General features: G+C 48.6%; 1 protein-coding gene across 1 annotated transcript; it reads right to left on the reverse strand.

Annotated features, from left to right (window-relative positions):
- Positions 1-4148: 4148 nt before the first annotated feature.
- Positions 4149-14165, reverse strand: LOC144678102 (hepatic lectin-like). The gene is made up of 8 exons (XM_078538012.1): positions 14099-14165; positions 12250-12321; positions 11368-11454; positions 8437-8556; positions 7697-7850; positions 7198-7357; positions 5143-5237; positions 4149-4323 (listed from the first exon to the last, which is right to left on the reverse strand). The coding sequence occupies exons 1-8, from the start codon at positions 14163-14165 to the stop codon at positions 4149-4151; spliced, it is 930 nt and encodes a 309-aa protein (XP_078394138.1).
- Positions 14166-23907: the final 9742 nt, after the last annotated feature.

Below are 23907 nucleotides of genomic sequence, written 5' to 3' on the forward strand. Positions count from 1 at the left end.
GGCAAACGCTTCACTGGGCAAATAGTGAGGCAGTGGCACTCAGTCCCTCACTCTCTCACTCCCTCTGAATGCCTGGGAGAGGCTGGACATGTCACGGTGCTGTTCTGCTCTCCTACCAGCAAGGGAACGGGTCGGGCACTGCAGCAGACGGGAAAAGATGAATGGTTGTGAGGTGTTGCGTGTTGTGGGGCGGGCGAGGGGGTGGGGGGTGGGGGGTGGTGGGTGGAGGTGGGCAGGACAGTGGGAGTGACGGCCTGGGGTCTTTCTACAAGCCTGGAGTATTCATCAGATGAAGAGTCATAAGGACTCGAAACGTTACCTGTCTTCCTCTCCGCAGATGCTGTCAGACCTGCTGAGTTTTTCCAGCTATTTTTAGTTTTGTTTCAGATTTCCAGCGTCCGCAGTGTTTTGCTTTTATCCTGGTCAATCCCCTCTGCACTCTCTCCGGTGCAGTCACTTCCTTCCTATAATGCGGATTCCTGAACTGCACGTAATACTCGAGCTGTGGCCTAACCAGCGTTTTATACAGTTCCAGCATAACCTCCCTGCTCTTATATTCTGTGCCTCGGCTAATAAAAGCAAGTATCCCATTTGCCTTCTTAACCACCTTATCTACCTGTCCCGCTACCTTAAGGAACTGGTGGACATGCACACCAAGGTCCCTCTGATCCTCAGTACTTCCCATTCATCATGTATTCCCTCACACTTATCCGGGTTAATTCCATTTGCCACTGATCAGCCAATCTGACATCAGCCCATCTCTCTCCTCCTGTAATCTAAGGCTATCCTCCTCACTATTTACCACCCCACCAATTTTCGTGTCATCCGCGAACTTACTGACCAGCCCTCCTACATTCAAGTCTAACTCGTTTATATATGCCACAAACATCAAGGGACCCAACACCGATCCCTGTGGAACCCCACTGGACACAGGCATCCAGTCACAAAAACCCCCCTCGACCTTCACCCTCTGCTTCCTGCCACTCAGCCAATTCTGGATCCAATTTGCTAAATTGCCTTGGATCCCATGGGCTTTTACCTTCGTTATCAGTCTCCCACGCGGGACCTTATCAAAAGCCTTGCTGAAGCCCAAGTAGACTATGTCAAATGCATTGCCCTCATCTACATACCTGGTCACCTCTTCGAAAAATTCAATCAAATTGGTCAGACATGACCTCCCCTTAACAAAACCACACTGACTCTCCTTGATTTAATCCCTGCCTCTCCAAGTGTAGATTAATTCTGTCCCTCAGAATTGCTTCCAATAGTTTCCCCACCACTGAGGTTAGACTGACTGGCCTGTAGTTGCCTGGTTTATCCCTTCCTCACTTCTTCAATAATGGTACCCTGTTGGCTGTCCCCCAGTCCTCTGGCACCTCTCCTGTGGCCAGAGAGGTAATGAAAATTATTGCCAGTGCCCCTGCTATCTCCTCCCTTGCCTCACTCAACAGCCTGGGATACATTTCATCCGGGCCTGGAGATTTATCTACTTTTAAGCCTGCCAGACCACTTAGAACCTCTTCCCTTTCTATGCTCATTTCTTTCATTATATCACAGTCCTTCTGCCTGATTTCCATACCCACATCGTCCCTCTCACTTGTGAACACCGACACAAAGTATTCATTTAGAACCATACCTACGTCTTCCGGCTCCACACACAAATTACCACTATGGTCCTTAATGGGCCCTACTCTTTCCCTAGTTATCCTCTTACTCTTGATGTACTTGTCAAATAACTTTGGATTTTCCTTTATTTTACCTGCCAATGTTTTTCATGCCCTCTTTTTGTTCTAATTTCCTTTTTAAGTTTCCCCCCTACACATTCTATACTCCTCTCGGGTTTCCGCTGTTTTGAGCCCTTAGTATCTGCCATAAGCCTCCCTTTTTCTCTTTATCCAATCCTGTATATCCCTCGACATCCAGGGTTCCCTGGATTTGTTGGTCCCACCCTTTGCCTTTACAGGATTATGTTGGCCCTCTACTCTCCCTATTTCCTTCTTGAATGAGTCCCACTGATCTGATGTAGATTTACCTGAAAGCAGCTGCTCCCAGTCCACTCTGGCCAAATCATATTTGACCTTATTAAAATCTGCCTTCCCCCAATTTGGAACTCTGATTTCTCGCCCATCCTTGTCCTTTTCCATAACAACCTGGAATCAAATGGAGTTATGATCACTATCTGCAAAATGCTCCCCCACTGATACCTCTACCAATTGCATTTGTTGGAGTTGTTCAATGTTGGGGTTGTTGTTGAATTTGTTGGTGTTTCTCAACGTTGGTGTTGTTGTTGAATTTGTTGTTTTTTAATGTTGAGGTTGTTGTTGAATTTGTTGGTGTTTTTCAATGTTGAGGTTGTTGTTGAATTTGTTGGTGTTTGTCAATGTTGAGGTTGTTGGTGTTTTTTCAATGTTGAGGTTGTTGTTGAATTTGTTGCTGTTTTTCAATGTTGAGGTTGTTGTTGAATTTGGCGGTGTTTTTCAATGTGTCACATGGACAAACGCGGGTGAATTAAGGAAAGCCAGCACGGACTTGTTCAGGGAAAATCCTGTTTAACGAACTTGCTGGAGTTTTATTGATAAGGGAACAGAGAGGGTTGATGAGGGTATCTTTGTGGATGTGGTGTACATAGACTTCCAGAAGGCATTCGATACAGTGCCACACAACAGGCTTGTCAGAAATGTTATAGCTCACGGGATGAAATGAATAGCAGCAACGTAGATAGAGAAGGAGAAACAGTTCCGTTGGGGGAAGGTGCGAGGATGAGAGGGACACAGAATTCAGTTAATCTGTGAAAGAAGCAATTGTGTTTTCCTGCTCGTTGTGGTCACTTCCTAGTTAAATATCAGGACACCGAACACACCTAAGGGATTGGTTAAAGCAAAAGTACGTAGGTTGGTGTATGAAGGAATTGAGAAGTTGGGAGCAGTATTACAAAGTTGGAGATCTTGTACACATGTCTGAGTTGGTAGGTTCCTCAGAACGAACTGTTCCGGACAGGAGAGAGACAGGAAAACTGTACTTCTGTCTCTCACCAGCTGTCCGAACGCAGAAGGTGTTTTGAATTCTTTGTGAAGTATGTTGTGGTGTGTTTTCCCAAACCCTCAGTGTGTCTGATCCACTTTACTAATCACTCACAACAAACTCACATTATGATCAACTCGGGTTAGTTTATTTACATTTAAAACCCGGGGCAGGAATGTTCACAAAGTCACACACTCACTCACACTCACACACCCAATCGCACACACTCTCACTCACACACACTCACACAACACAGACACACACTCACACACACAAACACACAAAAACACCATACACACACACAAACACACACACAAGCACACACACCCACACTCTCACACAACCACACACTCACACTCATACACACTCACACACACTCACTCACACTCAAATCCGCACACTCACACGCGAACACACACAGATACTCACTCTCACAAACACACAGCCACACAAACACACAGACGCACACGCACACATACAGACACACACACACACACAAACACACACACACACACACACACACAGAGTAATGGAGGGTAGAAAAAAGAAACATTTAACTATGGATAGTAACAGTACAAGAACCACGGAGATTAAATGAGTTCACATGATTTCCAGAGTCTGAGAAGAAAAAGTCCAAAGGCTATTTCCGATGTGACCGAGTTCAATTCCAAGTCCAGTGGGAGCTTACTGCACGCAAATTGAATGCCTCGTTTCTGACATGACAACTATGAAAACACTGTAAAGAGTTACTTCATTGGCTGCCAAAGCATGTTGGGGATCTCCTGAGTTAGTGAAAGGTGCTAGAGAAATGCAGGACTTCTGTTCTGTTGCATTTTGTCGGATTCCTGCCTGGATTTATAATGGGGTTTTACAATGTCAACCGTCACACTGTCATTCCCACCTCCCATCACTGGTGGTGCTGCAGGAAGCTCCTCCTGGGGGAGATGGGGAACAAGATGAACTTTCACCTTTCAGACGTGGCCTCGGGCAGCCGGGGATTGTGGGGAAGGGAGGAGGGGCTGGGGATTGTGGGGGAGGGAGGAGGGGCTGGGGATTGTGGGGGAGGGAGGATGGGCTGGGGATCTTTGGACAATCCTGACCCTCTCGTTCTGTGTCCCAGTCTCTCTTCAGGAACAATATTTCTCAATATCAGCTGCCTCGACGCAGGGCAGTGCCCTTTTCTCACAGATGAAACGGAAGTGATTGGAACAACTGACATCATTCCAGCTGGCTCTTCTGATAACGGCGCAGTTTTCATTACCATACCAATTATTCGGTTCACCCTGATCCCATCGAGTAAAACTGGGAATTGGGGAAATAAAAAATACAGATAAAAATCTGACACCTTCTTGCACAGAATCAACAAGATTCCTACAGCCTGGTACAAATCCCAAACTAATTCCACTGTCCCGCTCTCTCCCCATAGCCCTGTACAAATCCCAAACTAATTCCATTGCCCCGCTCTCTCCCCATAGCCCTGTACAAATCCCAAACTAATCCCACTGCCCTGCTCTCTCCCCATAGCCCTGTACAAATCCCAAACTAATCCCACTGACCCGCTCTCTCCCCATAGCCCTGTACAAATCACAAACTAATCCCACTGCCCCGCTCTCCCCATAGCCCTGTATCAATCCCAAACTAATCCCACTGTCCCGCACTCTCCCCATAGCCCTGTACAAATCCCAAACTAATCCCACTGCCCCGCTCTCTCCCCATAGCCCTGTATCAATCACAAACTAATCCCACTGTCCCGCTCTCCCCATAGCCCTGTATCAATCACAAACTAATCCCACTGTCCCGCTCTCCCCATAGCCCTGTACAAATCCCAAAATAATCCCACTGTCCCGCTCTCTCCCCATAGCCCTGTATCAATCCCAAACTAATCCCACTGCCCCGCTCTCCCCATAGCCCTGTAACAATCCCAAACTAATCCCACTGTCCCACTCTCTCCCCATAGCCCTGTATCAATCCCAAACTAATCCCACTGTCCTGCTCTCTCCCCATAGCCCTGTATCAATCCCAAACTAATCCCACTGTCTCGCTCTCTCCCCATAGCCCTGTATCAATCCCAAACTAATCACCCTGTCCCGCTCTCTCTCTCCATGCGATGCTGGGACTCACCTCACTGGGGTCCCATCCACCCATTTCCAGTGTCTTTCACTCTCTCGATTTGTTAGTCCGATCCAGTAAGTCCCACGATTATTCTTGATAGATTTCTTTATGAAATTCTGCAACAGATGTAATGATTTGGTGTCACCAGTTAGTATTACTGCCTTAATTCACACACACAATCACTCATATACTCACACAGACACACATACACCCACACACATGCCCTCACACGGACAGACACACTCTCTCACACACACGCACAACTGATACACAAAATTCCCCAAACCCTTTCTGAGGAAATTCTCCCTCATTCCCTCTGATTAAATATCAGGAAGACTGAAGCTATTGTTTTCCGTCTCTGTTCCAAACTCCATTCCCGAGTTACCGACTCCATCCTGCGAACTCTCTGAGTCTGAACCAGACTGTTCACAACCCTGGGGTTGTGATTAACCTGGAGATGGGATTCCCACCTCATATCCACATCGTCACCAAGACGGCCTCTTCCCAACTCCGTAACATCGCCCAGAACCACCCCGGTCGCAGCTCATCGACTGCTGGAACCCTCGTTCATGTAGTGTAGAGGGAGCTTTACTCTGTATCTAACCCCGTGCTGTACCTGTCCTGTGAGTGTTTGATGGGGACAGTGTAGACGGAGCTTTACTCTGTATCTAACCCCGTGCTGTCCCTGTCCTGGGAGTGTTTGATGGGGACAGTGCAGAGGGAGCTTTACTCTCTATCTAACCCCGTGCTGTCCCTGTCCTGGGAGTGTTTGATGGGGACAGTGCAGTGGGTGCTTTACTCTGTATCTAACCCCGTGCTGTACCTGTCCTGGGAGTGTTTGATGGGGACAGTGTAGAGGGAGTTTTACTCTGTATCTAACCCCGTGTTGTACCTGCCCTGGGATTGTTTGATGGGGACGGTGTAGAGGGAGCTTTACTCTCTATCTCACACCAAACTGTACCTGTCCTGGCAATGTTTGATGGGGACGGTGTAGAGGGAGCATTACTCTGTATCTCACCCCGTGCTGTACCTGTCCTTGGAGTGTTTGATGGGGATGATGTATAGGGAGCTTTACTCTGTATCTAACCTCGTGCTGTATCTGTTCTGGGAGTGTTTGATGGGGACGGTGTAGAGGGAGCTTTACTCTATATCTCACACCATGCTGTACCTCTCCTGGCAATGTTTGATGGGGACGGTGTAGAGTGATCTTTAATCTGTATCTAACCCCGTGCTGTACCTGTCCTGGGATTGTTTAATGGGGACTGTGTAGAGGGAGCTTTACTCTGTATCTAACCCCGTGCTGTACCTGTCCTGGGACTGTTTGATGGGGACAGTGTAGAGGGAGCTTTACTCTCTATCTCACCCCGTGCTGTACCTGTCCTGGGAGTGTTTGATGTGGACATTGCAAAGGGAGCTTTACTCTGTATCTAACCTCGTGCTGTACCTGTCCTGGGAGTGTAGAGGGAGCATAACTCTGTATCTAACCCCGTGCTGTACCTGTCCTGGGAGTGTTTGATGTGGACAGTGCAGAGGGAGCTTTACTCTGTATCTAACCTCGTGCTGTACCTGTCCTGGGAGTGTTTGATGGGGACAGTGTAGAGGGAGCTTTACTCTGTATCTAACCCTGTGCTGTACCTGTCCTAGGAGTGTTTGATGGGGACGGTGTAGAGGGAGCTTTACTCTGTATCTAACCCCGTGCTGTACCTGTCCTGGGACTGTTTGATGGGGACAGTGTAGAGGGAGCTTTACTCTCTATCTCACCCCGTGCTGTACCTGTCCTGGGAGTGTTTGATGTGGACAGTGCAGAGGGAGCTTTACTCTGTATCTAACCTCGTGCTGTACCTGTCCTGGGAGTGTTTGATGGGGACAGTGTAGAGGGAGCTTTACTCTGTATCTAACCCCGTGCTGTACCTGTCTTGGGAGTGTTTGATGGGGACGGTGTAGAGGGAGCTTTACTCTGTGTCTAACCCCGTGCTGTTCCTGTCCTGGGAGTGTTTGATGGGGACGGTGCAGAGGGATATTTTCTCTCTATCTCATTCTGACAGATGCGTCTGTTATTCTCACCTGTTCCTGTTCTGTATTTATGATGATGAGGTGTGAATTTTGGGATTCACATTGTCGTTTTGCCGAGTCCCAGTTTCCACCTTCCGTTGAGAATCTATAGCAATGAAGATTATGATCGTTCCAGCAGCTCGGGCAGAGAGACTCTGCAAAATTATAGAGACTTAATTCAGAGAAATGTATTGAAACATTAGGATCAAGAGGAGGCCATTCAGCCCCTCTCGAGACTGTTGCACAGGAACAGGAGGAGGCCATTCAGCCCCTCTCGAGCCTGTTGCACAGGAACATGAGGAGACCAGTCAGCCCCTCTCGGGTATTTTACACCATTCTATTTAATCTGCTCTGTACCTTAACTCCGAGAGGCAGAGGCCGGGATAGTGCGGCCTTCCCCCGCTTGGAGATTGAGGCCTTGACTGAAGGATGGGGAAGGTGGGGGTGACCCCAATGGGACAGAGCATGGGATGTTGCAGGAGGGGGCAGGAGTACGGCCGGCAGCTCCCACTCGCCTGAACAGATTCGGAGCATTGGGCAGAGCGATCGCGCCGTCTCGGACAATTTCTGGAACTTTCCATCCAGCTCTGTCAGGTTCCGCAGGGCAATGGCCAAGGTCCGGTTCAGGGGGTCAGCAGCATCGTGCTCCTTGTTCATCTGTAGAACTGAGAGACAGAGTCAGAGTGAGTGATAGTGTGGGTTATATCAGAGTGTTACAGTGAGGGGTGTGGGATATATCAGAGTGTTACAGTGAGGGGTGTGGGATATATCAGAGTGTTACAGTGAGGGATGTGGGTTATATCAGAGTGTTACAGTGAGGGGTGTGGGATATATCAGAGTGTTACAGTGAGGGGTGTGGGATGTATCAGGGTGTTACAGAGAGGGGTGTGGGATATATCAGCGTGTTACAGTGAGGGGTGTGGGAAATATCAGGGTGTTACAGTGAGGGATGTGGGATATATCAGAGTGTTACAGTGAGGGGTGTGGGATATATCAGCGTGTTACAGTGAAGGGTGTGGGGTGTATCAGAATGTTACAGTGAGGGGTGTGGGATGTATCAGAGTGTTACAGTGAGGGGTGTGGGATGTATCAGAGTGTTACAGTGAGGGGTGTGGGATGTATCAGAGTGTTACAGTGAGGGGTGTGGGATGTATCAGGGTGTTACAGTGAGGGGTGTGGGATGTATCAGGGTGTTACAGTGAGGGGTGTGGGATATATCAGGGTGTTACAGTGAGATGTTCCTCCCCGTACCTTGGACTGTGAGACCTGTAATAATAGCGAAGTTGCAGATTATGACAATGAGGCCGACCACGATGAGACATCTCGATTTTTTTGATCTTTTTCCTCCAACTGTTTCCTGTCCAGGTTTACCTGGAATAGAGAAGTATGATTGACCCATGTTGAGCAGCCTGTGTAACTGCACGGAACAGACAATGGTGATGTATCTACCTCCCTTATCGAGAGAAACAACAACCACGTTACTCGTTTATATCCCTTGTTTCACATCCCAGCGCACGGTACAGGAGAGTTATCAAAGAGAATCGAACACCGATTCACACAGGGAGATATTAGGGACAGGAAACCAAAAGCTCAGACACAGAGATCGGCACAAGGAGTATCTTACAGAGAGAGGGAGAGAGAGGCACAGAGAGGGAGAGAGAGGCACAGAGAGGGAGAGAGAGGCACAGAGAGGGAGAGAGAGGCACAGAGAGGGAGAGAGAGGCACAGAGAGGGAGAGAGAGGCACAGAGAGGGAGAGAGAGGCATAGAGGGGGAGGGAGAGGCACAGAGGGGGAGAGAGAGGCACAGAGAGGGAGAGAGAGGCACAGAGAGGGAGAGAGAGGCACAGAGAGGGAGAGAGAGGCACAGAGAGGGAGAGAGAGGCACAGAGAGGGAGAGAGAGGCACAGAGGGGGAGAGAGAGGCACAGAGGGGGAGAGAGAGGCACAGAGGGGGAGAGAGAGGCACAGAGGGGGAGAGAGAGGCACAGAGGGGGAGAGAGAGGCACAGAGGGGGAGAGAGAGGCACAGAGGGGGAGAGAGAGGCACAGAGGGGGAGAGAGAGGCACAGAGGGGGAGAGAGAGGCACAGAGGGGGAGAGAGAGGCACAGAGGGGGAGAGAGAGGCACAGAGGGGGAGAGAGAGGCACAGAGAGGGAGAGAGAGGCACAGAGAGGGAGAGAGAGGCACAGAGAGGGAGAGAGAGGCACAGAGAGGGAGAGAGAGGCACAGAGAGCGAGAGATAGAGGCACAGAGAGGGAGAGAGAGGCACAGAGAGGGAGAGAGAGGCACAGAGAGGGAGAGAGAGGCACAGAGAGATAGAGAGAGAGGCACAGAGAGAGAGAGAGAGAGAGGCACAGAGAGAGAGAGACAGAGAGAGAGAGACAGAGAGAGAGTGAGAGAGAGACAGAGAGAGAGTGAGAGAGAGACAGAGAGAGAGTGAGAGAGAGACAGAGTGAGAGAGAGACTGGAAGGGAAAGAGACAGAGGTGGACAGAATCAGGCAGAGAGGTTTTGGGAGGTAATTCCAGAGTTTAGGTCCCCAGGCACCTGAAGGCCTGGCCGCCAATGGCGGAGCGATGGGAATCGGGGAACGCTCGAGAGGCCGGGATTGGAGGAACGCAGAGATTTCGGAGGGTTGTAGGAGGTTACAGAGATAGGAAGGGTTCTGGGTCTGGTGGAGGTTACTGAGAAAGAGAGTATTGTAGGGACTGGATGAGGTTACAGAGATAGGGAGGGGTCTAGGGGCTGGAGGAGGTTACAGAGATAGAGAGCGTTGTAGGTGCTGGAGGAGGTTACAGAGATAGGGAGGGTTGTAGGGGCTGGAGGAGGTTACAAAGATAGGGCGGGGTCTAGGGGCTGGAGGAGGTTACAGAGATAGGGAGGGGTGTAGGGGCTGGAGGAGGTTACAGAGATAGGGTGGGGTCTAGGGGCTGGAGGAGGTTACAGAGATAGGGCGGGGTCTAGGGGCTGGAGGAGGTTACAGTGATAGGGAGGGGTATAGGGGCTGGAGGAGGTTAGGGAGATAGGGAGGGTTGTCGGGGGCTGGAGGAGGTTACAGAGATAGGGAGAGGTGTAGGGACTGGCAGACGTTACAGTGATAGGGAGGGGTGTAGGGGCTGGAGGAGGTTACAGAGATAGGGAGGGTTGGAGGGGGTTACAGAGATAGGGAGGGGTGTAGGGGCTACAGGAGGTTACAGAGATAGGGAGGGTTGTAGGGATAGGAGGAGGTTACAGAGATAGGGAGGGCTGTAGGGACTGGCAGAGGTTACAGAGATTGTGAGTGTTGTAGAGTCTGGAGGAGGGTACAGGGATAGGGAGGGTTGGAGGCGGCCGGATGAGGGTACAGACATAGGGAGGGCCAGAGGAGCTGTAGGAGGTGACAGAAAAAGGGATGGTAGCAGGGTCTGAAGGATTTTGCAGAGTTGGGAAGGGTTGTAGGGGCTGGAGGAGATTACAGTGATAGGGAGGGGTGTAGGGGCTGGAGCAGGTTACAGAGATAGGGAGGGGTGTAGGGGCTGGAGGAGGTTACAGAGATAGGGAGGGGTGTAGGGGCTGGAGGAGGTTACAGAGATAGGGAGGGGTGTAGGGGCTGGAGCAGGTTACAGAGATAGGGAGGGGTGTAGGGGCTGGAGGAGGTTACAGAGATAGGGAGGGGTGTAGGGGCTGGAGGAGATTACAGTGATAGGGAGGGGTGTAGGGGCTGGAGGAGGTTACAGAGATAGGGAGGGGTGTAGGGGCTGGAGGAGGTTACAGAGATAGGGAGGGTTGTAGAGGCTGGAGGAGATTACAGTGATAGGGAGGGGTGTAGGGGCTGGAGGAGGTTACAGAGATAGGGAGGGGTGTAGGGGCTGGAGGAGGTTACAGAGATAGGGAGGGGTGTAGGGGCTGGAGGCGGTTACAGAGATAGGGAGGGTTGTAGGGGCTGGAGGAGTTTCCAGAGATAGGGAGGGTTGTAGGGGTTGCAGGAGGTTACAGAGATAGGGAGGGTTGTAGGGGTTGCAGGAGGTTACAGAGATAGGGAGGGGTGTAGGGGTTGCAGGAGGTTACAGAGATAGGGAGGTTTGTCGGGGCAGGAGGAGGTTCCTGAGATAGGGAGGTGAATCCTCTCGCACTTCACCACGTCCCTCCCCTCGACTGCCCTGAACCATTGTGACCTCTGACCCCACACTCCCAGGATGACTGACCTTTGCCCGGGGTCACCTCTGGGCCTTGGTTCTGCTGCGGACTCCGCGGAGTGAAGTTGACTTGGGCGTAACTTGGTTCCTGTTCACCTACGAGTGTCGGAGAGAGATGGAGAGAGGGAGTGAGAAGGGATGAAGAACGAGAGGATAGTTTGGTCAGTACGTGTGACGTAGGTGGGAAGCAGAGGACAATGACAGGGCAACAACACACACACAGACATGACACTCAGCTCTGGAGCACGCCAAGACGTAAACAGAACGTAGCCAGCATCTCAAATGCTTGACTTCCAGCGACGGGCAGTTGACACATAACTGTGACTTAGCAAAGACTTAACTCCCCCCTACACCAAGTGCAACACATAAGGAGCAGACATGGAAACCGAGGAGCAACAGGCAGGTAGATACGGTGCGATTGTCACGTGCCTGAGGTCCAACAGAAATGCTGATAAGATGCAACGGATGTGCGATGGATGTGCAAGCTATGAGTAATTGAAACTTAACACACATGCAAGTGACACCTTACAGAAGAACAACTGGAACTGCACTCATGCTTAACTGTGACTTAACTCTGATGCAACAGAAACGTAACTGAGATGTAACTGACAGGGAAGAGACGTGTCGCACAGTTGTGACAGACGGAGGGTATTCGATTTCCAAGCAGAGATTATCAGAACCAGAACTAAGGTCTAACAGATACGTAACTAAGGTGTAACTGGCAGAAAGGAGATGGAACAGTTGAGATATTGACTCAGGTATAACTTAAGACAAAACTGAATAAAGTTCTACCTAATGCATCATGCACAACGCAATAGAGAAATGACTAAAGGCAAGCAGGTTTGACACAAATCAGTATCTTACGACTGACATACGATATCCGTAACTAACCTGTTGTACGGACCTTAGTTGTCCCGGAGGCAGGAAGAAAGTTCAGCTCCGAGTACAAGATCTCCGGATCATCTGGAAAACGGAAACAGAAACTATACAATGGATGAGAGTTAGATACAGAGTAAAGCTCCCTCTACACCGTCCCCATCAAACATTCCCAGGACAGGTACAGCACGGGGTTAGATACAGAGTAAAGCTACCTCTACACTGTCCCCATCAAACACTCCCAGGACAGGTACAGCACGGGGTTAGATACAGAGTAAAGCTCCCTCTACACCATCCCCATCAAACACTCCCAGGACAGGTACAGCACAGGGTTAGATACAGAGTAAAGCTCCCTCTACACTGTCCCCATCAAACACTCCCAGGACAGGTACAGCACGGGGTTTGATACAGAGTAAAGCTCTCTCTACACCGTCCCCATCAAACACTCACAGGACAGGTACAGCACGGGGATAGATACAGAGTAAAGCTCCCTCTACCCCGTCCTCCATCAAACACTCCCAGGACACGTACAGCAAAGTGTTAGATAAAAAGTAAAGCTCCCTCTGCACTGTCCTCATCAAACATTCCCAGGACAGGTACAGCACGGGGTTAGATTCAGAGTAAAGCTCCCTCTACACCGTCCCCCATCAAACACTCCCAGGACAGGTACAGCATGGGGATAGATACAGGGTAAAGCTCCCTCTACACCGTCCCCCATCAAACACTCCCAGGACAGGTACAGCATGGGGTTAGATATAGAGTAAAGCTCCTTCTACACCGTCCCCATCAAACACTCCCAGGACAGGTACAGCACGGGGTTAGATACAGAGTAAAGCTCCCTCTACACCGTCCCCATCAAACACTCCCAGGACAGGTACAGCGTGGGGTTAGATACAGAGTAAAGCTTCCTCTACACCGTCCCCATCAAACACTCCCAGGACAGGTACAGCACAGGGTTAGATACAGAGTAAAGCTCCCTCTACACCGTCTTCATCAAACACTCCCAGGACAGGTACAGCGTGGGGTTAGATACAAAGTAAAGCTCCCTCTACACTGTCCTCATCAAACACTCCCAGGACAGATACAGCACGGGGTTAGATACAGAGTAAAGCTCCCTCTACACCGTTCCCCATCAAACACTCCCAGGACAGGTACAGCATGGGGATAGATACAGAGTAAAGCTCCCTCTACACCGTCCCCCATCAAACACTCCCAGGACAGGTACAGCACGGGGTTAGATATAGAGTAAAGCTCCCTCTACACCGTCCACATCAAACACTCCCAGGACAGGTACAGCACGGGGTTAGATACAGAGTAAAGCTCCCTCTACACCGTCCCCATCAAACACTCAAACACTCCCAGGACAGGTACAGCACGGAGTTAGATACAGAGTAAAGCTCCCTCTACACCGTCCCCATCAAACACTCCCAGGACAGGTACAGCACGGGGTTAGACACAGAGTAAATCTCACCTCTCTCCCTCTCTCTCAATCTCCCTCACCATCTCCCTCTCTGTCCCTCTATCTGCCTCTGTCTCTCTCCATCTCTCTCTCACCATCTCTGTCTCTCTCACTCTCAATCTCTCTCATCGTCTTTCTGTCTCTCACTCTCGCAATCTCTCTCCGTCTCTCTCTCTCGATCTCTCACCACCTCTCTCTCTGTCTCTCGCACTCTCAATATCTCTCTGCATTTCTCTGCCTCTCTCTTTCTCAATCTCTCTCACCATCTCTCTCTCTTAATCTCTCTCACCATGTCTCTCCCTGCCTCTCGCACTCTCAATATCTCTCTCCATTTCTCAGCCTCTCTCTTTCTCAATCTCTCTCACACTCTCTCTCGCTCCCCGTCTATTCAACAGTTTAACCTACGTTCACTGGGGGCTGTCGTGTTCTTTTTGATGTATCTCATATTCATGTCGTCGCTGTCCTGCTCCATGATTTGTGTCTGAGGGGTCTCTATCCTCCGTTCCTGATGTGTCTGCTTCTCTCTCTCTCTCAGATGTGTCTCAGTCTTTCCTCAGACTCGATGTCAGGGCGAAAACTTCCTTAGAACTGTTTCTATTTTCTTCCTTTTTGTAATACCACTTCCCCTTAGACCTGTGTGACAAAGTGGTTCAGTTAACCATGTACAGCAGCTGATGAAGTCTTGACATTTTTGCCAAGCACAGGGAGAGCTAACATGGTTTCAGGGAACATCGGCAGAATTCAAAATCATTTCACAAGCCTCTCGACTGCTTGTTGTAACTGGAAAAGGTCTATACACTCAGACACCCACGCATGCTGATGCATAAACACAAGCACATACACACACACATACACATACACATACAAACACTCACACACACGCTGACACATAAACACACACACACGCACATTCACACACACATGCTCACACACACACAATCACACAATCTCACACAAACAGACACACATGCACACACACACGCATGTATGCGCGCACACACACACACGAACACACACACTCACCAAAAAACACACACGCACACATACACTCTCTCACACACATGTACACACACACAATGTGCACACACACACATACACACTCTCACACACACACACAGAAACACACACACACTGAATGATCCTCAGAACCCTCCTGGAAACACTAACCAAAAACCTGGAAGCAAATATCACTTGTCATTTTATTCCAAAGTGGATGGTTTTTCTTCCTATTGGTCCTCCCGGTGAGCATTGAGGTCAGGCCTTGCCTTCACCGACCAGGCAGTGAGCGTAGGTACATCCATACGAACATGTGAACATAGGAACCAGGAGCAGCAGGAGGCCACTCAGCCCGTTGTGCCTGCCCCACCATTCAGTAAGACCATGTCCGATCTGAATGTAACCTTATTATGTCACAGCCAGGGGTAAAGGCCGAGGGCTTCAAATTCAAATCCCAGACGGAAACTTGAAACAACTGTTATAACCCATTTTTGCAATTTGTAAGTTTCCAGAAGCAGACTTTAAATTCAGTAGTAATAAGACCACTGGGTCTCAAGAGGTTTTTTTTTTTATAAAACTAAATTAAACATTCATTAATACAAGGCAGACTGTAAACACATACATACGTCTACAAAATTGCTACTATGATAACTACAAAAATCGTCTACTTAATCTGACTCTCAGTTAGACTCCCAGTAAAGCAACAGTAAATCTCAGATTTAAACAGACCCCTGGCAAAGCAGACCCTAGACAGCCACATTTAAAATGAGTTTCTTGCAGCTCTGGGTCCTTGCAGACAGCAGCTTTGTACTTCTCACACTTGTTGGATCTGAAAGTGCCTCTGCCTTACACACACTCTCCTTTTTCCTTTATACATATCTTTCTTTTCGAATTTTCCCTTGTGTCATTAGGCTTTTAGTTTTACCTCTCCTAACGATGACATTCTTTCATCCCACCAATTATATCAGGAAGCTGAAAAAAATAAATACATGGCTTGGCATCTTCTAGCTAGGTGTAAGATTTCACCCGCTCTTTTGAATGGTTTATTTAAAAATGCAAATTGCCCCCTTGACACCCATGTTTCCAAACTTCCTCATGTTTACCTAATTACCATTTCAAACCTACTTCTTTCTCTACATCAAATCCTCTAGACCAGTTATCTTTAATCCAATTAAGACACACACAAATGCACACACAGACACAGGCACCACTAAACTCTATTTTAAACAATAATTTCCAACAGCATTATAGAAATTAATATCTCTTCATAACACCTCAACCCCACATTCCCGCCTACCCCCGACACCCTTATTAATCCAGAATCCATCTCGCTCAGTCTTAAAAATATTCAAAGTCTCTACTTCCAGCGCCTTTTGAGGAAGGGAATTCCAAAGGCTCACGACCTTCTGAGAGAAAAAATTTCCCCTCATCTCTGTCTTAAATGAGCGACCCCTTATTTTTAAACAGTGACCCCTCATTCTCGATTCTCCCACAAGGGGAAACATCCTCTCCACATCCACCCTCTCAAGACCCCTCAGGATCTTGTATGTTTCAATCAAGTCCCCTCTCACCCTTCTAATCTCCAATGGATAGGAGCCTAACCTGTCCAAACTTTCCTCATAAGACAGCCCGCCCATTCCAGGGATTAGTCTAGTAAACCTTCTCTGAATTGCTCCCAATGCATTTACATCCTTCCTTAAATAAGGAGACCAATACTGTGCACAATACTCCAGATGTGGTCTGACCAGCGCCCTGTACAACTGAAGGTCATAGAGTTAAGTTCTCTTCATTTGCTGAGATAAGACAGAGCTATGCTTTATTCTTTGATTATTGTCAGCTTAAACTTCGTACATTATTTGTTTGAATCTTCTGCATTTATTTTAAGGTGGATTTGAGCCTCTTGCATTTATTTACAGGTGGATTTGTTATTCTGCATGTAGTTCTACATTGGTTTGCTATCCTGTGTTTACTTTTAGGCGAATTTGCATCTCTTTTTAAGAACAACAAAGAACAAAGAAAAGTACAGCACAGGAACAGGCCCTTCGGCCCTCCAAGCCTGCGCCGATCATATTGCCCGTCAAATGGATTTCAATCTCCTGCATTTATTCTTAGGTGGATTTGAATGTCCTGCATTTATTTTGAGGTGGATTTGCGATCCTGAATTTCTTTTTAGGTGGATTTGAATCTCCTGCATTGATTCTTTAGTGGATTTGTTATCCTGCATTGCTTTTCTGGTGGCACAATCCTCAGAGAAAAAAAATTCTCCTCATCTCTGTCCTAAAAGGGCAACCTCTAATTTTAAAACAGTGGCCCCTATTTCTGGACTCATCCACAAGAGCCAACATCCTTTCCATGTACACCTTATCAAGTCCACTCAGGATCTTATAAAATTCAATCAAGACAAGCCTCGCTTTTCAAACCCCCAGTAAAATCAAGCCCAGTCTGTCCAACCTTCCCTCATAAGACAACCCACTTATCCAGGTATCAATCTAGTAAACCTCCTCTGAACTGTCTCAAATGCATTTACATCCTTCCTTAAATAAGGAGGCCAAAACTGCACACAGTATTTGAGATGCCATCTCACCAATGCCCTGTATAACTGAAGCATAGCATTCTTACGTTAATGGGCCTCCTCCTGTTCCTGTGTAACAGGCTTGTGATGGGCTGAATGGCCTCCTATTGTTCCTGCATAACAGGTTCGAGAGGCTGAATGGCCTCCTCCTGTTCTTGTAGAACAGAGTTGACAGAGGCTGAATGGCGTCCTCCTGTTCCTGTGTAACAGTCTTGAGAGGGGCTGAATGGCCTCCTCCTGTTCCTGTGTAACAGGCTCCGAGAGGGGCTGAATGGCCCTCCTCCTATTCCTGTGTAACAGGCTCCGAGAGGGGCTGAATGTCCTCCTCCTGTTCCTGTGTAACAGGCTCCGAGAGGGGCTGAATGTCCTCCTCCTGTTCCTGTGTAACAGGCTCTGAGAGGGGCTGCACAACAGGTCTCTCCCTCGAGCGAGCAGCCATTGTGGTCGGTGATATTTTTCACACGAGATTCTGTGAGAGATTGCGCTGCATCAACATGAATCATGGCCACATTGCACTGAACACAGTTCAGCAGCAAAACTGCACAGAACGATGAGCTCATGAACGTTCACCAGGAATACCAGTCAACACAAAACCTCAATAACCTGAGAGTCTTTCAGGATAAAGAGAGCAAAAGTTCAACAGAGAGCGTGGAGTTGGCTTAAGCTTCACTTAGATGGTAAACTACCACCCTCTATCTCTCTCTCACTCTCTCTCAGGGTGATATCTGTACACTGACTGGTGTCTCTCAGTCCCCTCTCTCTCAGGGAGATATCTGTACACTGACTGGTGTCTCTCAGTCCCCTCTCTCTCAGGGAGATATCTGTACACTGACTGGTGTCTCTCAGTCCCCTCACTCTCAGGGAGATATCTGTACGCTGACTGGTGTCTCTCAGTCCCTCCCTCTCTCAAGGAGATATCTGTTCACTGACTGTTGTCTCACAGTATCCTCTCTCTCAGGGAGATATCTGTACACTGACTGGTGTCTCTCAGTCCCTCTCTCAGGAAGTTATCTGTACACAGACTGGTGTTTCTCAGTCCCTCTCTCTCAGGGAGATATCCCCACACTGACTGGTGTTTCTCAATCCCCTCTCTCAGGGAGATATCTGTACACTGACTGGTGTGTCTCAGTCCCATCCCTGTCAGGGAGATGTCTGTACACTGACTGGTGTCTCTCAGTCCCCTCTCTCTCAGGGAGATATCTGTACGCTGACTGGTGTCTCTCAGTCCCTCCCTCTCTCAAGGAGATATCTGTTCACTGACTGTTGTCTCACAGTATCCTCTCTCTCAGGGAGATATCTGTACACTGACTGGTGTCTCTCAGTCCCTCTCTCAGGAAGTTATCTGTACACAGACTGGTGTTTCTCAGTCCCTCTCTCTCAGGGAGATATCCCCACACTGACTGGTGTTTCTCAATCCCCTCTCTCAGGGAGATATCTGTACACTGACTGGTGTGTCTCAGTCCCATCCCTGTCAGGGAGATGTCTGTACACTGACTGATGTCTTTCAGTCCCCTCTCTCTCAGTGAGATCTGAACGCTGATTGGTGTCTCTCAGTCTCTCTCTCTCAGGGAGATATCTGTACACCGACTGGTGTCTCTCAGTCCCATTCTCTCTCAGGGAGATATCTGTACACTGACTGGTGTCTCTCAGTCCCCACTCTCTCAGGGAGATATCTGTACACAGACTAGTGTCCCTGAGTGCCTCTCAGTAGTAATGCAATCAGTAACACAGGGCGCTGGGGGGAGAGGGGTTACTGAGTGACGATGTTTATGTGAGCTTCATTAACATCAGTAGAGATACAGTCAGTAACACAGGGCACTGGGGGCAGACAGGTTTCTGAGTGACTGTAAGGGAGCTGGCTTAACATCAGTAGAAATACAGTCAGTAACAGAGGGCGCTGGGGGAAGAGGGGTTACTGAGTGACAGTGTTTATGTGAGCTTCATTAACATCATTAGAGATACAGTCAGTAACACAGGGTGCTGGGGGAGCGGGGTTTCTGAGTAACAGTGTGGGGGAGCGGAATTAACATCAGTAGAGATACAGTCAGTAACACAGGGTGCTGGGGGGAGAGGGGTTACTGAATGACTTTGAGAGAGCTGAATTAACATCAGTGGAGATACCGTAGGTAACACAGGGCGCTGGGGGGAGAGGGGTTACTGAGTGACAGTGTGAGGGAGCTGGATTAACATCAGTAGAGATAGAGTGATTCACCCAGGGCGCTGGGGGAGAGCAGTTACTGAGTGACAGTGTGAGGGACCTGGATTAACATCAGTAGTGATACAGCCAGCAAGACTGTGCGCTGCGGGGAGAAGGGTTACTGAGTGACAGTTGAGGGAGCTGGATTAACATCAGTAGACATACAGTCAGTAACACAGGGCGCTGGGTGGAGAGAAGTTGCGGTGTGACTGTGTGGGAGCTGGATTAACATCAGTAGTGATACAGCCAGCAAGACTGTGAGCTGCAGGGAGAGGGGTTACTGAGTGACAGTTGAGGGAGCTGGATTAACATCAGTGGAGCTACAGTCAGTAACACAGGGTATTGGGGGGGAGACGGGTTACTGAGTGACAGTGTGAGGGAGCTGGATTAAAATCAGTAGAGATACAGTCAGTAACACAGGGCGCTGGGGTAGTGGTGTTGCTGAGTGACAGTGTGAGTGAGCTGGATTAACATCAGTAGAGATACAGTCAGTAACACAGGGCGCTGGGGGGAGATGGGTTACTGAGTGACTGTGTGTGGGAGCTGGATTAACATGAGTAGAGATTCAGTCAGTAACACAGGGCGCTGGGGGGAGAGAGGTTATTGAGTGACAGTTTGAAGTTGCTGGATTAACATCAGTAGAGATACAGTCAGTAACACAGGGCGCTGGGGGGAGAGGGGTTACTGAGTGACAGTGTGAGGGAGCTGGATTAACATCAGTAGAGATACAGTCAGTAACACAGGGCGCTGGGGGGAGAGGGGTTACTGAGTGACAGTGTGAGGGAGCTGGATTATCATCAGTAGAGATATAGTCAGTAACACAGGGCGCTGGGGGTGAGGTGTTACTGAGTGACGGTGTGAGGGAGCTGGATTAACATCCGTAGTGATACAGTCAGTAACAGAATGCGTTGGGGGAAGAGGGGTTACTGAGTGAGATTGTGAGGGAGCTGGATTAACATCTTTGGAGGTACAGTCAGTAACATAGGGCGCAGGGGGGAGAGAGGTTACTGAGTGAGAGTGTGAGTGAGCTGGATTAACATCAGTAGAGGTACAGTCAGTAACACAGAGCGCTGCGGGGAGATAGGTTACTGGAGTGACAGTGTGTGGGAGCTGGATTAACATCAGTAGTGATACAGTCGGTAACACAGGGCGCTGGGGGGAGTGAGGTTACTGAGTGACAGTGTGAGGGATCTGAATTAACATCAGTAGAGATACCGTCAGTAACAGAATGCGTTGGGGGAAGAGGGGTTACGGAGTGAGAGTGTGAGTGAGCTGGATTAAGATCAGTAGAGGTACAGTCAGTAACACAGGGCGCTGGGTTGAGAGGGGTTACTGAGTGACAATGTGAGTGAGCTGGATTAACATCAGTAGAGATACAGTCAGTAACACAGGGCGCTGGGGGGAGAGGGGTTACTGAGTGAGTGTGTGAGCGAGCTGGATTAACATCAGTAGAGATACAGTCAGTAACACAGGGCGCTGGGGGGAGAGGGGTTACTGAGTGAGTGTGTGAGGGTGCTGGATTAACATCAGTAGAGATACAGTCAGTAACACAGGGCGCTGGGGGGAGAGGGGTTTCTGAATGACAGTGTGAGGGAGCTGGATTAACATCAGTGGAGATACAGTCAGTAACATAGCGCGCTGGGAGGAGAGGTGTTACTGGAGTGACAGTGTGAGGGAGCTGCAATAACATCATTAGATATACAGTCAGGAACACAGGGCGCTGGGGAGACATGGGTTACTGAGTGACAGTGTGAGGGAGCTGGATTATCATCAGTAGAGATACAGTCAGTAACACAGAGCTCTGCGGGAGAGCGGTTACTGAGTGACTTTGAGGGAGCTGGTTTAACATCAGTAGAGATACAGTCAGTAACACAGGGCGCTGAGGGGAGAGGGTTTACTAAGTGACTGTGAGGGAGCTGGATTAAAATCAGTTGAGATACAGTCTGTAACACAAAGCGCTGGGGTGAGAGGGGTTACTAGAGTGGCAGTGTGTGGGAGCTGGATTAACATCAGTAGAGATACAGTCAGTAACACAGGGCGCTGGGTGGAGAGGGGTTACTGAGTGACAGTGTGAGGGAGCTGGATTAACATCAGTAGAGATACAGTTGGTAACACAGGGTGCTGGGGGGAGAGGGGTTACTGAGTGACTGTGTGAGGGAGCTGGATTAACATCAGTAGAGATACAGTCAGTAACACAGGGCGCTGGGGGGGAGAGGTGTTACTTAGTGACACTAATTATTGCTATTAGTGAGACTTGGTTGCAGGAGGGGCAGGACTGGCAGCTCAATGTTCCGGGGTTCCGTTGTTTCAGATGTGATAGAGGGGGAGGGATGAAAGGGGAAGGAGTGGCATTACTAGTCAGGGAAAATATTGCAGCTGTGCATAAGCAGGACAGCCTGGAGGGCTCGTCTGCAGAGGCCATATGGGTGGATCTGAGGAATGGGAAAGGTGTGACCACACTAATAGGGTTGTATTATAGACTGCCCAATAGTCAGAGAGAATTGGAGGAGCAAATCTGTAGAGAGATAGCAGACCGATGTAAGAAACAGAAAGTTGTGATAGTAGGAGATTTTAACTTTCCACATATTGACTGGGACTCCCATACTGTAAAAGGGCTGGATGGCTTGGAGTTTGTCAAATGTTTTCAGGAAAGTTTTCTAAATCAATATATAGAGTTACCAACGAGAGAGGATGCAATACTTGATCTCCTATTAGGGAACCAGACAGGTCAGGTGACAGAAGTATGTGTAGGCGAACATTTTTGGTCCAGTGACCGCAATGTCATTAGTTTTAAGCTAATTATGGATAAGGATAGGTCTGGTCCTCGAGTTGAGATTCTAAATTGGAGAAAGGCCAATTTTGTGGAAATGAGAAAGGATCTAGGAAGAGTGGATTGGCATAAGTTGTTTTCTGGCAAGGATGTGTTCAGTAAGTGGAAGGCATTCAAAGGCGAAACTTTGAGAGTGCAGAGTTTGCATGTCCTTGTCAGGATTAAAGGCAAAGTTAACAGGCATAGGGAACCTTGGTTTTCAAGGGATATTGGCGATCTGGTTAAGAAGAAGAGAGAGGTGTATAGCAGGTATAGGCAACAAGAAGCAAATGAGGTACTTGTAGAGTATAGAAAATGTAAGAAAATACTAAAAAAGGAAATCAGGAAGGTAAAAAGAAGACATGAGGTTGCTTTGGCAGATAATGTGAAGGTAAACCCGAAGGGTTTCTACAAGTATATCAAGAGTAAAAGGATAGTAAGGGACACAATTGGTGCCCTTGAAGACCAGAGTGGTCATCTATGTGTGGAGCCTCACGAGATGGGGGAGATCTTAAACAGTTTTTTTGCATCAGTATTTACTCAGGAAACTGGCATAGTGTATAAGGAAGGAAGGGAAACAAGCAGTAGTTTCATGGAACATATAGAGATTAGAGAGGAGGAGGTGCTTGCTGCCTTACAGCGAATAAAGGTAGATAAATCCCCCGGGCCTGACATGATATTCCCTCAGACCTTGAGGGAGACTAGGGTAGAAATTGCAGGGGCCCTAGCAGAAACATTTAAAATGTCCTTAGCCACGGGTGAGGTGCCGGAGGTTTGGAGGGTAGCTCATGTTGTTCCGTTGTTAAAAAAGGCCCCAAAAGTAAACCAGGTAATTACAGGCCAGTGAGCCTGACGTCAGTAGTAGGTAAATTATTGGAAGGTGTTCTGAGAGATCGGATATATAATTATTTGGACAGCCAAGGGCTGGTTAAGGATAGTCAGCATGGCCTTGTGCGTGGTAGGTCGTGTTTAACGAGCCTTGTAGAGTTTTTCGAGGAGGTTACCAAGAAAGTAGATGAAGGAAAGGCTGTGAATGTTGTCTACATGGACTTTAGTAAGGCCTTTGACAAGGTCCCACATGGGAGGTTAGTTCAGAAGGTTCAGACACTTGGTATCCATGGAGAGGTTGTAAACTGGATTCGAAATTGGCTGTGTGGGAGAAGACAGAGAGTGGTAGTGGATGATTGCTTCTCAGACTGGAGGTCTGTGACTAGTGGTGTGCCTCAGGGCTCTGTACTGGGACCATTGTTGTTTGTTGTCTATATCAATGATTTGGATGATAATGTGGTGAATTGGATCAGCAAGTTTGCTGGTGACGCTAAGATTGGAGGCGTTGTGGACAGCGAGGAAGGCTTTCAAAGCTTGCAGAGAGATCTGGATCAACTGGAAAAATGGGCCAGAAAATGGCAGATGGAATATAATGCGGAAAAGTGTGAGGTGTTACATTTTGTAAGGTCAAACCAAGGTAGGACATACACAGTAAATGGTAGGGCACTGAGGAGTGCGGAGGAACAAAGGGATCTGGGAGTTCAGATACATAATTCCCTGAAAGTGGCATCACAGGTAGACAAGGTTGTAAAGAAAGCTTTTGGCATACTGGCCTTCATAAATCAAAGTATTGAGTATAGGAGTTGGGATGT

Source organism: Cetorhinus maximus, unplaced genomic scaffold (genome assembly GCF_964194155.1).
Source record: "Cetorhinus maximus unplaced genomic scaffold, sCetMax3.hap1.1 HAP1_SCAFFOLD_3602, whole genome shotgun sequence".
Taxonomy (NCBI): domain Eukaryota; kingdom Metazoa; phylum Chordata; class Chondrichthyes; order Lamniformes; family Cetorhinidae; genus Cetorhinus; species Cetorhinus maximus.

What these genes read in the sequence shown, in the direction of transcription:
- LOC144678102 (XM_078538012.1), bottom strand. Translation starts at nt 14,165, where the DNA reads ATGGAGCAGGACAGCGACGACATGAATATGAGATACATCAAAAAGAAC. An exon ending in TACAGGTCTCACAGTCCAAG is followed by an intron (nt 7,851 to 8,436) that starts GTACGGGGAGGA and finishes TCTGTCTCTCAG; the next exon opens with TTCTACAGATGAACAAGGAG. An exon ending in GTGGATGGGACCCCAGTGAG is followed by an intron (nt 4,324 to 5,142) that starts GTGAGTCCCAGC and finishes CCCAATTCCCAG; the next exon opens with TTTTACTCGATGGGATCAGG.